Source organism: Tachysurus fulvidraco, chromosome 22, assembly GCF_022655615.1.
Source record: "Tachysurus fulvidraco isolate hzauxx_2018 chromosome 22, HZAU_PFXX_2.0, whole genome shotgun sequence".
In the NCBI taxonomy this organism is placed as follows: domain Eukaryota; kingdom Metazoa; phylum Chordata; class Actinopteri; order Siluriformes; family Bagridae; genus Tachysurus; species Tachysurus fulvidraco.
This window is the reverse complement of record NC_062539.1, coordinates 6,665,015-6,682,799: the sequence shown is the minus strand read 5'-3', so window position 1 is coordinate 6,682,799 and position 17,785 is coordinate 6,665,015. Positions and strand designations below refer to the sequence as shown.

General features: G+C 39.4%; 1 protein-coding gene across 2 annotated transcripts in view; it reads right to left on the bottom strand.

The window, feature by feature from the left end:
* LOC113645218 (CUGBP Elav-like family member 5) overlaps nt 1-17,785 on the bottom strand; it is a 187,209-nt gene that overhangs the window by 14,864 nt on the left and 154,560 nt on the right. For both annotated transcript variants that reach the window (XM_027150709.2, XM_027150710.2), the window contains exons 6-7: nt 16,045-16,203; nt 3,998-4,142 (exon numbers count right to left, since the gene is read on the bottom strand). In XM_027150709.2, the coding sequence (XP_027006510.1) occupies nt 3,998-4,142; nt 16,045-16,203 (304 nt within the window). The remainder of the gene's footprint in view (nt 1-3,997; nt 4,143-16,044; nt 16,204-17,785) is intronic.

The following is a 17,785-nucleotide window of genomic DNA, read 5'->3' as shown; positions in this document are numbered from 1 at the left end:
TCATGTTTAACAGTTCTTGGTGTACGTGTATATTGTGTTTGCTCAAATTTAACCCACAAATTAGTAAAAATGAGCACGAAACAGACGTCGTTAGAAAGTTAGAAACTCTGCCGGTGTTCTGGATTAAAGTCATGGCGGAATACCCTGAGATTGTCACCACAGCACTTAAATCCCTATTGCCATTTCCGACATGCTATCTGTGTGAAGCGGGGTTTTCTGCAGTGACGGCAACCAAAACAAAACAACGGAATAAACTGGACACACAAGTGCAACACACTTCGGGTGTCATTGTCTCCTATTACCCCAGATGGAACCGTCTTGCAAAGAAACAAGCTCAGGGTTCTCATCGATTTAGCGTTGTAGTGAGTTAAAAAGGCATGTTTAAATACAATAAAATCAAAATTATTAATTTTAATTTCATTGTAAAGCCGCCACCCCACACCCCCAGCGGGCCGCGGTAAAATTATCAAACATTGACCGGTCCGAAGCGAAAAAAGGTTGGGGACCACTGCATTAAAGAGTTTCCTATTCTGTGCAGTAGTTCCCTCAGTGAGAAACTTTGAGTTTCACATTTTGTTGAACTTCTATAAGGCTTTTCAATACTGATAAAGAATTAGGATTAAAAGCATTTTGGGCTTTCAAAGGTGTGAAAAGCAGCCTTTGTTTTTAGCCCCCAGATTACATGATAGCGAACAACACTGGCTGGCATTTTTCATCACATTTAAAAAAAAAAACAATAACATTACCTTACAGACATTTTAGTGCTTTGATCCGAACCTCTACTGCTGATTAAATAGAATGGTATTGATCCACATCCACATAAGCCTTCCTTTTCAAATGCTTCAGTCTTTATAATCTGCCAAATTCATATCGTTCTGAAAAATGACTTAAGATGAAGTTAACCTGTGGCTTAACACAAATTTGGAAAACCTTTAAAGGTCTGAAACCTTTAAGAAGTGACCTTTTCTCTCTGATGATCACCTTTTCCTGATTAGCCCTCCATACACCAAACTCCTGGGACATACACTATGGTAGCTTAGCTTTCTCCAGTTCAGCTCTCTGTTAATGTGGCATGCCGATGCACAGCAAACGCTGCTTCCACTTCCTCTACTAATTTTTGCAATCACGTCAAGTGGGTGCATAAGAGCTACTCGAACATGGACGAGCTTGAGTTCAGTAATCAGGGGTTGAGGATGTGTGGAGGGGAGGGAGGCAGAGAGAGAGAGGGAGAGAGAGAGAGAGAGAGAGAGAGAGAGAGAGAGAGAGAGAGAGAGAGAGAGAGAGAGAGAGAGAGAGTCTGTAAAAGAAAGAACAGGCAAAGAAACATAGAGAAGGATGCTGTCTAACGCACACAAAGACACACACAAACACACAATCACACACACACACAAACAAATACACACACACAAACACAAACACACACACACAAACACAAAAACACACACTAACACAAAAACACACACAAACACAAACACACAGACACACACACACACACACACACACAAACACACACACACAAACACACACAAAAACACACACACACACACACAAACACACACACACACAAACACAAACACACACACACAAACACACACACACACACACACACACAAAAACACACACACAAACACACACAAACACAAACACACAAACACACACACACAAAAACACACACAAAAACACACACACACACACACACACACACACACACACACACACACACACACACACACACATACACACACACACACACACACACACACACACTGTATGAAATGCCACAGCATAGAGAAGATGAACACACTAGGGATTGCACTACTAATTTCGCCATAAATAGTCTTTAAATGACATTTCCAGCTTCAGCACTTTTTTCACCAATGACAAAAGTGAATAAACCGGTGTAATAAAACGTGCAAATCAATAATACACCTGTGTTTTATACTACACAATTTCAGGAAGTATTATTCTTAAAATCCACTGAGACACAGAAGCTTCTTTTAGCATTGCTACGTCTACTGCAGCATCTGGGAGGTTTTTCTACCGTGTTCAAGTCCGGTCTCCAGAACGAGTCTGGATTTGGCTCTGTGAGTTGGCATGAGACACAGATCGGACTAAAGAGAGATTGGACTGTAATGTCTAACTCTACAAAGGCTCTTTTACAGAGCTGATTAAATGACAAAAAAATACCTGTGAGAGGAAATCCTGTGAGAGTGGGCGGGACTAGATCTAGTCTTCAATCAACCTGATTAGTTTTTAATTTTTGTATTTTTGTATTTTTTTTTGCATTCCTACATAAGCTTAGTTTAGTTTAAGCTTAGTTAAGTTTAGCCTGTATACCTCCTAATACACACACACACACACACACACACACACACACACACACACACACACACACACACACACACACAGAAATTGCCATTAATTCATTCATTAATTATAAATAACAAATAAATAATAGTTTCAGCCATTGTCTCAGAACATAAATTTAATTTATACAAAATTAAACCTGCCTTCCAGCTCGTTTGTTTATTTTTATTTGGATTGGCTTCTTGTCAGTCATTTTATAGACACGCCCCCAAAACCCCTTCGCACCTTCACCCCATCAGGCCTGATAAATCAATATGAGATGAAATTGCATGTTTACATAATAAACATGGCTCTGAGTCCATTTACAAAATGACGCCATGGCAGTTTTTTTTTTTAAAGCTCTCTCTAGTTGAGCTCTCAAAGTCTGGGGGGCGAAGCTTCATGGGTGGAAATAAAAGGTTAGTTCAAAACCTTTAAGGTTTTGAGTTTAAAAATAAAAATGTAAAATTTCCATTTATTTATTCAACCATTTTATCCCATCATAAATTTGACCTGTAATCACACAATAAGCAAAACAACAGTCCTGGCTGTCTATTTCAGTCTCTGACTAAAAACAATGTAGAAAAAAGTGCCATCAGTATTGAAAGGTTTGAATCATGACACACGTTGCTGGAGTGCACACAGTAACCGGTGCATTTCTGGATTTTTTTTTGCCACCCTCACCCTCCTCATTAGATGTCTGTGGAAGTCTTCACAAAGCCGGACTCTTGTTAAAAGTGCACATTCATGAGCCCTAACAAAGACATTGTGTCTATTAATAATAATAATAATAATAATAATAATAATAATAATAATAATAATAATAATAATAATAATAATAATAATAGCAGCTGTTTTTGGAACCTATGAGTTATGAACATTATGAAAAAAAGGGAAGCAGAGGTTTATTGTGACTGAATAATAATTAGAAACAAATTCCTCTTTTGTGTTTCATATTGATTCACATTCAAGCGAATGAACTATTTAAGTAAGCAAGTTTTATTTACATCTATTGCCCCTGACATACTTGAAGTCTCTTTGGGAAATGAGGAAAGACCAGAAAATTAGTAGCCAAAAAAAAAAAAAAACCCTCCTCCATTTTGGAGTCATTTGATATGAGAATGTGGAGGCAACATAGAAGCTCGTTTTCTGGAGTAATGTGATGCAAGATTAAGCTCATACTTATTTGTCCATTGTGTTTTTGTCAACAATGTTTTTTTTTTTTTGCTAATCAGAACAGAGAGAGTCACCAAAATGGAAATCTAGTCTGACAGCAGTACCTCTAGCCTGGTGTCTAGTCTCTTGGTTTGATGAGCTACCCTTAGCTATTTATGTATCTGAATATAATTGGAGAAACCTCAGTAGAGGATCTGGCTCTAACAATGATGGATATGTCATGTTTATCGGCTCTGCTGAATAATTTTTTAAGTTTAGCCTTCTCAAATATTTACGTTTCCATATTCACTAGACTGTCTACACTGTGGACACTGATATTTCCTAACACTTTTGAAGCCACAATATATGTGTAGTTGTGTACGGGCATCAGCATTGCTGAAAGTACAGTGTGTGAGGGTCCGAGATGTATTCGGGTCACGTGTAGTCAGTTTGCACATCACTGTTGTGTATTTGTGTAGCAGTGACTCCGACTGACCTGACACCGGAGTCATGGGAGTGGGCGGCAGGCCGTTCATGTTGATCGCCCCCACTTGGTGGATCTGTGTAGCCGGAAATGCCATGCTGGGTGCCAGGTAGCCACCATGAGACGCAGCCATTATGGCCGCCTGCTGCTGCATCAGCTGTGAGAGAGAAACGGTGAGAGAGTGAGGAAACCTAGTGTTTTGTTTAGGATTTGTCCACATTCATGCAAAAAATGTACACATGATAAATAATAAACTAACTGAACATTTAATTCTCTTGGAGCTGATGCCCAAAGAGCTAAACACCCCACCCCCCACCCCCCCGCACACACACACAGGAGCCTGTCACACACTCACACTGAATAAGTTATGAACCAGCACCACTCAGACACTGATTATTAAATAAATTAACACAAATTCCCTGTACACCCTGCCAAACAAAGGTAATTACAGTAAGGCTGTCACCATGGCAACACCACACTGAATCAATAACCTTAAAAGGCCAAGCTGTCAGACCGAACCCATCAGAGTCGAGATTCACTTTCATATCAAATGCTCTATTCGAGCTAGGTCTGATGTTTAAAATGACATGATGGAAATCAGCAACTGAGCCACTAATACTATTACTACACAGTAACAGTAAACATAACAGGAGTTACATATCTGCTCCTACTCAAGTGTGGCACTATAATTAAAGTGTAACTTGATCTGGATATGTAGGTAGAGCTATCTAATACTTTTTACCTCCAGGTATTTTTAGTCTGTGTGCAAATCCTTTGAAAAAATAATAAAATAAAATAGAAAGGCTTTGAAAAGACTTTTGTGTCCAGGTCCCTCCAATGCTCAGTACTCAAGGGGGGGAGAAGTGAGGGTTCCTAAGGGAAAAAAAAACTGGTCAAAAGTTCTCCATCAAAACTAAATCCAAATAGATTCTAGCTAGGCAGCTGGGGACTACCTTCCATAGCCGATGGCTAGTACCAAATCCTTTGCTAGTGACCACACTTGAACTTGAAGTTAAACCTAGAATGCATAAAAACACCAACACAATGCTAAATCCTCTATTTTATTGCTAACCAAGCTAATGCTTCCATAAATGCTAAAGATCCATAGAGGATTTCTAGGCTGGACAACTGAATTTCTTATAAAGTTAGCTTAAGTTTTGAAGACAGGAAAGCGTGACATCTCCAAACCCCCTGCAACACCCCTGCAACACTGGTGTTGTTTATTGTAAGTGTTTGTTGCCTTTTTGGACTCCTTTATCATTTGTAACGTTGCTCCCATTTAAAACAGTTCGGCCCAAGCCCAGCCATTTTTAGGGTCATGATTGAGGACAATGTCCCATCCAGAAACGAACTGTTTCGTGTTGAGGTTTTGTTCAAACCGACCATCGAAAATACCCTCTCTAATGAATGTTTTTTTTCATAGGTTGATGCGTTAAATCTTACCCAGATAGTGCTATTTTCTGGCTGGCTATTGTGTAGCCTCTTTTTTTGATTGGCTGATAAGTGTCAGGCTTGACTAAGAGCTCCAGGGGAGACATAATGCGGCATATTAAATATATGATACAGTAAATAGTCAAAATGTTTTTCTGCATGAGAAATGCGATGTGTGTCGTGAGAGCGTGAGAAAAGTCCCAAATGCGTGACTGTCACTCTCAATGCGTGACACTTGACAGCCCTGCTAATATATACAAAACTTTTACCCCACCACCAAACTGACAATGAAACATTAAGATCTAAATGAGTTTTAGTCAAGTGATCAAATAGGTTAAGAAACCAAAACTGGAGTTAATATCTAGTATCTGCATATTATATGGCTTAAAGGAGAGCAGACCACACAGATCTATAAGCTAAACCAGGGGCGGTTCTAGACCTTTTTTAGGGTGGCTTCAGCCCCCTGTCTGTAATCTCAGCCACCCTAAAACTATAAGTATAATTTTTACTTTCATAAATAAACAATACAAATTACGTTAAAATGCAGGACATGTCGTCGATGGGAAAGAAAATTAATTATCAGTTTGATCCAAGAGCGATTTTTTTTTTTTACACGCGTGTGTTGTAGTCTTTCAAAAGTGCGTCTTCAGCTGTCTGCTTTATTTGAACGGAGAAGCACAGGTACGCGCAACGTGCACGCGCAGTCAGAGCTGGAGGCGTTTATCTATAACGTTAATCGTCGGAAAGACGCAAAGACGGCAACCAAAAGCAGTGAAATGTCCCTATTCTTATTACCAGAGTTATATATATATATAATATATAATATAAAACTCTTCTTGTTTTAAATTCTAACTGAGGGCTAAAACCCCCTGAGCCAAACCATAAGCATATATATATATAATATATATAATGCGTCCTGATATGTTTTCAGCATGCATTTGGACTCTGAAAGATGTAGCGCAAGGTCACTTCAACCCTACAACTGCAAGATAATTAACATCTAATCAACTAGTTGTCATCACGGCTACCATTATTGTACCACAGTAGTATTATCGTATGCATGTTTGATTATATGTTTAATGGTCAAATTACAACAAGCATGTCTTCACCAAGCCTTGTATGGTGGCAGAACTGCAACGACAACTTGTGTGAGATGAAAACAGTGAGGGACAAAGTATATTTGTGAGTGCCAAAAAAAGACAAATCCAGACGAAAGATGAGTGAGAGTGTACGAACCCTGTGTGTCTGAGTATACACCTGGCATACACATAGATCTGTTGAAGTAGTTCCTGATTATAGTATCTCTCATCTCTTTCATTCCAAAAATCAATCTCGAAGTCAAGTTTCATCTCTTTCGCTCGCTGTTTGGCTGTGTTCATCAAACACACTGTTTGATCAGATCAAAAGAGTGTTTAATCAGCCAAGAAAACATGGGCTATGAACACATAACGCTTAAGTCAAGCTAATATTCTTTAGCTGATTTGTTTTTGATTATATTTCCACTAGCCATGTCTCAGGGTTGGCAACCATGCAGTTTCATAAGCTAAACAACACGGACGGCTGGTATCCGGTGGTACTATACTGTACGTTTGTCATAACCGATTCGTTTTGCACATCATTAGAGTAGTGTTTTCTCAGGTTTCTCTTTCTGCTATATTCTGTGACCACAGTAGTCTTTTGAACAATTGTAATTTAAACCTTCTTGTATTTACCTGAAAAGTAGCATAGCAACAGATGCTTCAAACTGGAGCAACATTTCTGAAAACCCAGAGGCAAATCTTCGGGCTTCACCTCATTCGATTCAGATATGGATCACAGCCATGTTCTGCACTTCCATCTTCTTTTCTTTATCATTCCCTCTCTATATCTGTCTGTCTTGCTGACTGACACATCGGTTGGTGTCAGGCCATTTCAAAGGGACATTCCTTGTCAGAGTGAGATCTTGAATCGCATGCATGAAGTACAATGTCTCTCTTCCTTGACACCTGTCAAAGATGCCCTTCTCTTGATCTTTATCGTTCTATCTCTAAAAGAACCCCTTCCTACATTTGTCTGTAACATTTGAACATTTAGAAACTATTGCAGATTTTAAGTTCTGCCACTTATTCCGACGTCTTCGTTTCTTCATCAGATTCTTTTTTTCTCTCAAACGTTTACTTTTTTTTTTTTATGATATTATAGTCAATGAAGCATTGAAGAACACATTAAAGTTTTTGAGTTAAGACGAACAATGATGCTTTAAATGAAACTTGTTTACTTACCACACCAGTCCCTGCCTGAGGGGGAGTTTTTCACTGTGGACAACAGTTTCTAGAAAATTTTAAGTATCAGGAAGGAAACTGTATGATATTTCTGTATACAGTGATCCCTCGTTTATCGCGGTTAATGGGGATCCCTCGCGATAGATGAAAATCTGCGAAGTAGTATTATCCCTAAGTTTGACCTTTTCACTGATGGTCATCATCTTCTTCTTCCTCTTGGGCTCACTAGAGGAATCTTTCGCAGGGGCACGGCGCTTAGGAGGCATTGTAAGGGCTTAATGAAAAGTTAATTTCGAACACAAAACACGAGACACAGTTGACAGCGTGAACGAGAGTGGAGAGATACAACAAGGGAAGATGCTGGGAGAGGATGCGATGATGCGCAGCCAATCAACTCAGATCTCGTGCCGGGAACCAATCATGTGCCTTGTCTGAGTGCCCGTGGGTATGTACAAAGTCTGGCATCCTGGGAAACCGTTTTTTATTTTTATTTTTCGATGAATATTTTTTAAAAATCAGCGATGCACTGAGGCCGCGAAACTTAAACCGCAAAGTGGTGAAGGATTACTGTATACTCAAAATAGCAGTTTTTTCTTTATTCATGAGGTAAAGCTGGTGTACAAGAGGGTAACTCTGACTGACTCCATAATGCAATTCGAGTGGGAATTTGGGAAAAAATTAAATACCTGGATGGTGCATGACTTTGAGGAATAACCTCCCAGATCTGAACTTAAAAAAGTCTTTTATTATCAATAAGAAAAACCAATATTGTACTTGGTACCAGAGCACTGCATGGTTATAGGTCTTGCTGGCCATGTTGTCTTCATTTATATTTTTTTTTAGCACCTTGGAAAAAAAAGAGGCAGACTTTTTAACTATCTCTTGCTCTGTCAAACCATTCAGACCCTCAGGAGAGGGAGACAAGACATGCAAAAAAATGCATGTGAGTGCAAAGGAGTTTTGCTCTCTCTTGGGAATAGTGGTGTGTGAATGATGGACCACTTTAAAGGAACCCCTTATACCAGTGGGCATACCTTCACTTCAGAAAGCAGTGATCCTTCTGTGGCTGAGACTTAACACTTTGCTAATCCTAAAGACAAAGTCCGTGGCCTTGGGCTGGCCAACTGGGATGATAGTGCCTATGTAGTAGGGGACCAGAGGATGTTCTAGGCTTATGAGAGATTGCACCATAGTTGAACCTCGGATTAAAGAGGAATAATGCAGGTTCTCTCCAGAGAATAGTGGACCAGCTCTTTCTATTTGAACAGCTTCATGCGAGCATGTTAATCCAGTGTAAATGTATATTGTACTGTAGATTTGGACAAGGCCTATAATCTGGTACAGTGATATGTCTTGTGTAAGGTACTGAATAAGTACAGGTAATCTGGGTCGCTTTCTTCTACTCAGTCAGGAGATCAAGATGCAGCCAGGTGCAGATGCATCCCATTTGGGGGGCCTAAAGATAACATTCCTTTTATTTGCAGATAATGTCGAGTACCTTGGGACCTTATTTCTGAGTGGTGGAAAAAGAGAGTGTGGAAGTGACGAATAAATCATGTCAATGGCAGCAATGCTACGGTTACTGTATCATTAAATCTATTCTCTCTAGGTGACCTATCCTTACTTGCTGTGAAAGGATAAGGTCATGAGTACAAATAGCAGATATGAGGTTCTTATGCAAGGTTACTGCTTCTTCTTAGTTATGGCACAACATACGAAAGCCCCACCAGATAGACCATACCCAGGAACCATTTTCAGGGAACTCTGGACTGACCTATTGAAATCATATCAAGATATACAGTATCAAAGAAAAATTCAAATGTATAAGTTAGTGAATTAACCGTTATGTGTGTCTATTTGTGCATGGATACTGTACCACAAAGCGTAAGTTTTAACAGAATGTTCCCGTGTTGGAAATTTGCGACAAATGAGCTTTTTTAACGACAAACTTCTCATACCTCTCTCAAAGACCTTTACTGTTACATTTGACTGCTACATGTTTTATTTTGAATTTGCATAATATAATCTCATATTTAACATTTTTATTAGTGGAATCTAACAGCCGTTCTTGAACTTTGAGCCCATTCATTTTATTCATTCCCCCAAAACACTAAAACATATTAAAATTCCTCCTCGGAAGCAAAGATCTTGTTAAAAGATGTTAGGTTGAAAATGTTGTAGTATTGAAGAAGTTGTAATCTTATCGAGTTTCTGCCATGGTGAGGGTTTGTAATTTTGGACTAGCAAACTGCCTCACTGATTTTTGTTTTTTTTGTGCTCCAAGCTCTTAGGATGATTATAGGGAATCCTTGTCATGGCACACTTTGCAGTGTGTTTGCAACATTCTCCCTTTCCCCAAATGAAAGGTTGTACTATGTTGGTGTAGCTCTGCTTATAATGATATTGCTGTCTAGATAGTAAGGTCTATTCACACTCAGATGTCCTACTTTTGGAAATGATATGTTTATTCCAGCTAATCATCTGACTCCATTTCAGTTTGCGAATGTTGATTTTGACAATTTCGACTAGTGCTTGTCGTAATCCAATCGGTTCTATCCTGTTTTTCACTCATCCACTTAGTCTTCACTATCTCATTCTGACACTATTACATTATTTGCATACAGCTTTGTCTGTCGATATTCTCATCTCAAGACTACCACTTAGTACTCCGGGCGCACTTTACAACCCGAACTCCTGCCAATCCGTATTTAACACAAGCGTCACCTTCTTTCTGGAACATTCTCTTAATTATTATGCTAATGTAATTGGCAAGAACTTAAAATCCAACACATCCCACACAGAAACAGCAGAAGTAAAGAGCTCCCACCTGGAGAACAATTGAATGTGTTAAATATTCTCAGTTCAAAATGTAGGACTTTGGAATAACAACGCCTGTACACTTTAACACAATAAAGTGCTGAACGTGTGATATATTCTCAGTGAAAATGCAGACAATAGTAATACTCAGCCTCTGAAAATGAAACATAGCAAACTATGTAAATATACGAAGTGTCAGTTGGAATGCAGCAAACGTTCATTTTAACACGACAGATGCTAAATTTGTGACATAATCTCAGTGTAAATACAAGACAATTTGGATAGGAGTGTGTTCTGGTGTCAGGGGTGTTCTGTCTCTCTCTCTCTCTTTTAAAAATTGAATTCTTTATCATTTAAGGTCATTTTTGAAGTTTTGTTTTCTTTTAATTCTTATATTATAATTTGGGAACCTCTTAAAACTTGCGTGGTGTTCGGGTGAAAAAGCGTTTTGCATTTGCAGATGCACTTTTAAGAGCTGACTGCAATAATCTTTTGTTTCTCATATGCCTCTATTGCTGCTCAGCGATTGTATTTGATATTTGATATATCAGTTGAAAATAATAAACGTTAATTAAAACCTTGTTCCATTTCATTTTCTTCCCCTAGACTTACGGCATCAAGGTCTTTATTATATAATTAACATATTTTGTGACGCAAATGATAACTTTATCACAAAAATGAATGGCACATTCATTTTTTAAATGTAATCTAATAATTGCAAACATTAATCATAAATATTATCTATGTTGTTTAGAATGGAGATAAAGAGTAAAGGACTGTAAACATGTGTAAAGGACATTTATGTATTTTTCATTTCTGTAGTACTAAAATCCCAATAATGTCCAGAGGTCAATTTGACCGAACAGTACCAAAGTGTTATAAGGGTTAAGGGTTATAAGGGTTAAGGGTTCAAGCTAGGAATATCCAACAGATTTGACCTCGTAGGTCTTTGGCTGAACACCATGTGGAACACTAAAAAGTACAAACGCAGCTTTTTTCTTTTTCTTTCTTTTTTCTGAAAAAAAAAAAAAGCTGATACGTTTATTTTTGCTTATTATGGTTATGTTTATGGTTGGATTTAGGTGTAGACATAATATTAATAACCTGTTAATAATTATATCAATGGAAGGATAGTGTGTGTGTGTGTGTGTGTGTGTGTGTGTGTGTGTGTGTGTGTGGAAGGGGGTGGGAGGGGGTGATGGGTGTGGATTTATGGAAAGCTGAGACTTGGTTGGGGTCCTTGATGTTTACACTGATGAAGGGTCAGAGAGCAGGTGGATTGTGGAATATCCTGGGGACCTTCCGTCTGTCGGTTCATGATTAGACGTCAGAGAAAGGCGTCCACACTGATAGCACACCAGGTGAGCGTCAGTATGTCATGTACATAAATATAGACCCATGTGTTTTAGGAATGTACCCAAATATGAATACATTGTTCAGATTAAACCAATAATGTGTTTGAATAGGAGGCAGGCTATTTGGGTCGAAATTATTTTTTTATCTTTCTGAATTTGTCCGCTCGTTGTTGGTTGTGGCGGAGCTCCGGACGCAACCTCCAGCAGCGGATTTCCCCTGTGTGGCGAGTGACCGCTGGCTGTGAATGAAGTGCTTACGGTGTGTCTATTGTTTTTTTTTTTTCAATTACTGAGAACTTTGCTCTGCTCCGCTGATGCCGCCATTTAATATTCCTGTGCTAAATCTGTGTTGTGTTTGTACAAATGCAGTGTCAGTTTAACGTTTCCTGTTTAAAACAGCAGAGCAGCTGTTACATACAGTATAGTCCCCGCACAACACATGCTGCGAACACATCAGTCCGGCTTTTTTGTTTCCAGAACACAATAGCAGGGTTTGTAATATATCAAATATTAACAAATAAACAAACAAACAAACAAACAAACAAATAAAATGGGGTCAGTTCCAATTCTGGTTTAAATCCCAATACAGGTATTCTTTTTTGGAGCAGTAAGTAAGTGAACAATTTACTGCTAAAACTTTATTTAATTACTTGGTAATTAGCACAAAGTCATAAGTATGAAATCCTTTATAAATCAAGGAACTGTGTAGACAAACTACTACGTTCGTTCGATAGGCTCTTGCGGTGGTGAGTTGCTAATGGCTGAATGGCAAGAAGCCAAGATAAGCCACAGTTAGAACCTCCTTCAGAATTTTTATAGCCTGTTGTGGTGATTATTACAGCACTGGAAACAAAGTGGTCAATAAAGATGCAACTGCATGCAATCTCTGGCCAGAACGTGTTGCATAGTGTATGATGGTAGCAACATGACAAACATTATCTTTAATCTTTCATGTGTTGGGACTCTCAGGACCTCCATCATTGCACCAGGCAAATGGACATGTGTGTGGTTCTATTAATAAAGGGGACATGTTTACGACACAGGGGTTGTCATGGAAATCCTAAACCTTTATCCATCTTTAGTGAAAATGACATGAGGTAGGCCAGGCAGTTTATTTATTAACCATTCTGCCATGTGCCTCATAATAAATCTCAGGAATTACCTGACAAGGAGGTTGCCACATCAGCAACGAGGTATCAGGGTTTGAGCATTTTAATCGAGTGCAGAAATCCCAAACTCTCAGGTTGCCACGTTGCCAAAAAGATATCGATTTGTATCTGTCAGACATGCCAGAAGAGTTTGCGTAATGACTGTGGTGAGAGGCTTTTGTTTTAGACTCAACAACTAACTTCTGCAACAGACAAATGACTTAAATGACAAACAAGAATATAAAGAATGATGTCAAGGATGACTTGACTGACGATAACTGCTCATGACAGATCCCTGTGAGAACTGAAACAACCTCCTGAATGTCAATGATCTTTCAAGCCAGAAATGATTCTCAAATCTATAAAACCTTGAGATGAGGAGAATACAAGCTGTGAGGCCAGTGAGATCATCTCTAATGACCTGGAATGCAAATCCTCATCTCAGGACCATATCTGGAAAATGCTGAGAACTAGGTATGGCCTTACCTTGATGGAGGCCTACAGAAGCTCTACAGTGATATAACCAGTGAGATTTAGAAACTTTCACATTTGTGCAACTGACCAGAAGATTGTGAAAGTTTTCAGTGATCGATTTAGTGAATGATTCATCTTTCAGTTACCAGTTTATCCTGGTTAGGGTCAGGTCTTGATTGGATAGAAGCCCTTCACTTTACACACCAGATTTTGGAAGGTGGGAGAAACTGAAGAACCCAGGAGATCATCTGAAACTTCACACAGTGATCAACTGAGCTCAGGATCATATCAGGAACCTGGAAATTTTTTGAGGCAGCAATCCCTTATCCAGACCCTTACCGCTTAATTGGATTAAACCTGATACAATATTTTTGCGTAAAACAAACTACCCACTTGATTTGACTGCGAGGCAAATGAGACATGATCCTGAGACTTGCGGAGAAGCAATAAGAAAAAGCACCTTCATATTGCAAAACAGGTGCAACTTCAGTATAGCTCTGCATCCTTGGACTATCCGTTCTACCATGAGATCTTTATCCACTTAAAGAACAAGGTGTAGTTTCTGCTATCGTCTTCCAGATTGCAGGAGAACATGTTCATAAAGATCTTCTTGCTTCTTGCGTAGATATGACATTAGACCTCGTTCAGTTTCCTCTGCTCATGTTGGTGCTGATACAATTATTATATCATTGATTAGAACTCAAAGCAAACTGTACAGGTGCATTTGGCTCCAAGGGATATCAAAGCATCCCTTAGAAATGACAGGCACGAATACATTTAAATGTACGTTCAAACACCTGCAAAAAAAAAAAAAAAAAAAAAAAAAAGGCATATGTGAGAGAAACATGCCCAGATGCACACACACGCTCATGTGCGCACTCACAATCGCACTGTAATTAAGACTGGGTGCCTGCAGGGTAAATTCTATATATAGGGCATGTGCAGATCCAGCTGTAGCACCATATAGATTCTTTGGCACGTCCATGAGATTATAAGGGATCAGTCCTTAGCATAAAGCCCCTGTCTTAATGTTGCGTTTAATCCGCTCTTCTGAGCACTGCCTTTGCTAGTGCCTTTAAAATGAGGCCACATTTGGCATATCAAAAAAGTATATCTATATCTAATCCCATTATCGTTCGATAAGCAGCTCATGAATATTTTCAACCATTAAGCCTTTTTTATTTTTTTTCTTCTTTTTTTCTCTCCCCGAATACATTACCTCAGCCAGAAATGTACTCGGAACTTGATGAAGACCAATTACATTCACGCACATTCAGCATTTTCATGCATGTCTACGTTTGATAAGTAGTTCATGAATATTTAGATTTTTTTTTTTTCGCTCAAATGTTCACACTGTAATGGTTGGGAATGTATAAACGGATTGCATTTTAGAAATGATTTTTTTTTTCTTTTCTTTTAGGTTTAATGTTTGCCCTACTTTTAACGATATCATCTATCTTGGCTGGGTTCATGCTCATGTCTTAGATTTTCATTCATTCATTCATCTTTAGTAGTGTCCTTATCCTGGTTAGTGTTGCAGTGGATTCGGAGCCTAGCGCACGGAACACCGGACGGTAAACCGGTTTGTAAATCCGCCTACTGGAATGAAACTGGAGAGCTCGAAGGAAACCAATGGAGGGAACGTGCAACACTGTGTAACTCAAACTCATTAGTAAATGGTGGTTGTGAAGCTGCAACTCAAACAAATTCCTCTCTCATACTCATAAAGCTAATAACCTCCAGGTGTCAGGAAATGATGTTGTAATGATGTCGATCCTTAGATATTCCAAAAAGGGCAGAATTCCAAAGTTATACATTTTATACTATAAGCCCGGAGTCATAATGTTAGTAATGCTATCAATGTTAATGATATCAATATGAAAGTAGCTCATGAGTACTTTTTTTTTTTGAGCATTTAAATTTTGTTAGACTATGTTCTGATGGTTGTGTAATGCTTTGAGACTGATGTGTTGATTTTACGTTCAGGTCTCCGAACGTTCCCTCTGAATTTTCACAAAGCCTTGCCTCCGAACTCGAAATGTGCCGAGCCGCCTCCTTTTGTGCACAGACCACAAGACATCTTATAATCATACTCGAATATTCATGAAGCAAACAAATCATAAACCTAAACACTTCCTAAGTGCAGAAATCGGATTTTGCGCTCCGATCTGAAGGTTCCACAGGGAGTGCCAGAGTTAAAATTACATGTGAACTCGCAGTTCCTCACTGAGCACGAGCTGGAGGAATCGGAATGATGTTAATGCATTATTCAGCGCTGATGAAAAAAAGACGATGACAAGGCCTTCGGGCTTTGATATGGGCAGCTAGAACAGTGTGTATGATAGAAGGAGTGCTCTGTGTCCCTAGACTGCTCTGAGTGTGTGCAGAAGAATATACAGTATATTGTAGATATTAATGATGTTCCATGCGTTCTTATATTACGTGTATGCGTACTGTATAAGTGTTTGTGAGGGAGTACTTGTTAAAAGATGTAGCTCCGTTTACGTCGATGTGTGAGTGGGTGGGTGTGACCGTGAGTGTGTGAGTGTGTGAGTGCGTGGGTGTGCGCTCACAGCGTGTGTGTAGGTGCTGTAGGTGCTGCTGTATGTGCTGAATGGCAGAGCCACAGCAGGGTTGAAGATGCCAAACTGTCCGACCATCTGTTGCATGCGGCGGATGGTCCTCTCCTTATCGGTGTCTGCGAACTTCACTACCAGACTAGAGGATGCTCCCTGAGAGACAGAAAGAGACACAAGTACAGAAGAAAGAGTTACAGGAACATCACCATAGATATTTTTTGAAGAAAAAATTAAAGAACCTTCTAGCGGGGAGCACGGTGGCTTAGAGGTTAGCATGTTCGCCTCACACCTCCAGGGTTGGGGGTTCGATTCCCGCCTCCGCCTTGTGTGTGTGGAGTTTGTATGTTCTCCCCGTGCCTCGGGGGTTTCCTCCGGGTACTCCGGTTTCCTCCCCGGTCCAAAGACATGCATGGTAGGTTTATTGGCATCTTTGGAAAATTGTCCGTAGTGTGTGAGTGAGTGAGAGTGTGTGTGTGCCCTGTGATGTGTTGGCACTCCGTCCAGGGTGTATCCTGCCTTGATGCCCGATGACAGGCTCCCCGTGACCCGAGGTAGTTCGGATAAGCGGTAGAAATGAGAGTGAGTAAAGAACCTTCTCAGTTTTTGAAATCACCGACTAAATACATCACTTCTTGAAATTGTGATGTCACTTAAGATGGATTCTAGTTCACTAGACCTCATGTTATCAAGCTTGGATGTGTGTAAAACATTTATAGGAGCGTTTTCACAAGAAATATGAATCTTCTGGAAATCCGGTATGCTCGAGAACAAAACAAGAAAAAAGAGCTTGCGTGAGATTTGGTGTAAATTTAAATATAAAAATCCCCGCTAATGTGAAAGAGAGTTATACAGTAGGCTTTCAAATAAATTGCAGAGTTACTGCAGGTTTATATAAGGATTATATTAATGTAGGTTTTATCTGCATAACTGGAAGATTTGGCACAAGCTCCACTTGGTGGGCTCTAGTTCACCAAGTCAGTCATGAGCTTCTAGTTTTTGTCATGAGCTTCACCATTTTTGGAGCTTTTTGAGTGTCTCTAATTGCTAATCTGCTCTCTAGTGAATACGCATCACTATACACAGGTGATTGCCGTTTCTATTAACATACGCATATATGAACAAAAGCAGTGTTCACAAAATAATATAATGAACAGTTTGATGTAGGCAGACATTTCCACACATTCTCTCTCTCTCACTTATCTCAGGCGTCATCAGGCATTGAGGCAGGATACACCCTGGACGGAGTGCCAACCCATCACAGGGCACACACACACTCTCATTCACTTACACACTCACACACTACGGACAATTTTCCAGAGATGCCGATCAACCTACCATGCATGTCTTTCAACCGGTGGAGGAAACCGGAGTACCCGGAGGAAACCCCCGAGGCACGGGGAGAACATGCAAACTCCACACACACAAGGTAGAGGTGGGAATCGAACCCCCAACCCTGGAGGTGTGAGGCGAACGTGCTAACCACTAAGCCACCGTGCCCACACATTCTTTACTGCATTAATTATGCCCATTGTAGCCAGGTAGAATTAAAGATTTTAACAGAAGCTTGTTTGTAGCTCCGCTTAAAACAAATATGATTATGCCTGAAACTATTAGACTATCACATTGAACCCCTTCGATATTTATGTTAAAAAAATTTTAAGATGTGTTTAGCTAATCAAATGTTGTGGTAATTTTAAAAGAAAAAATATGAATATAATCTACAACAACAGTCAAT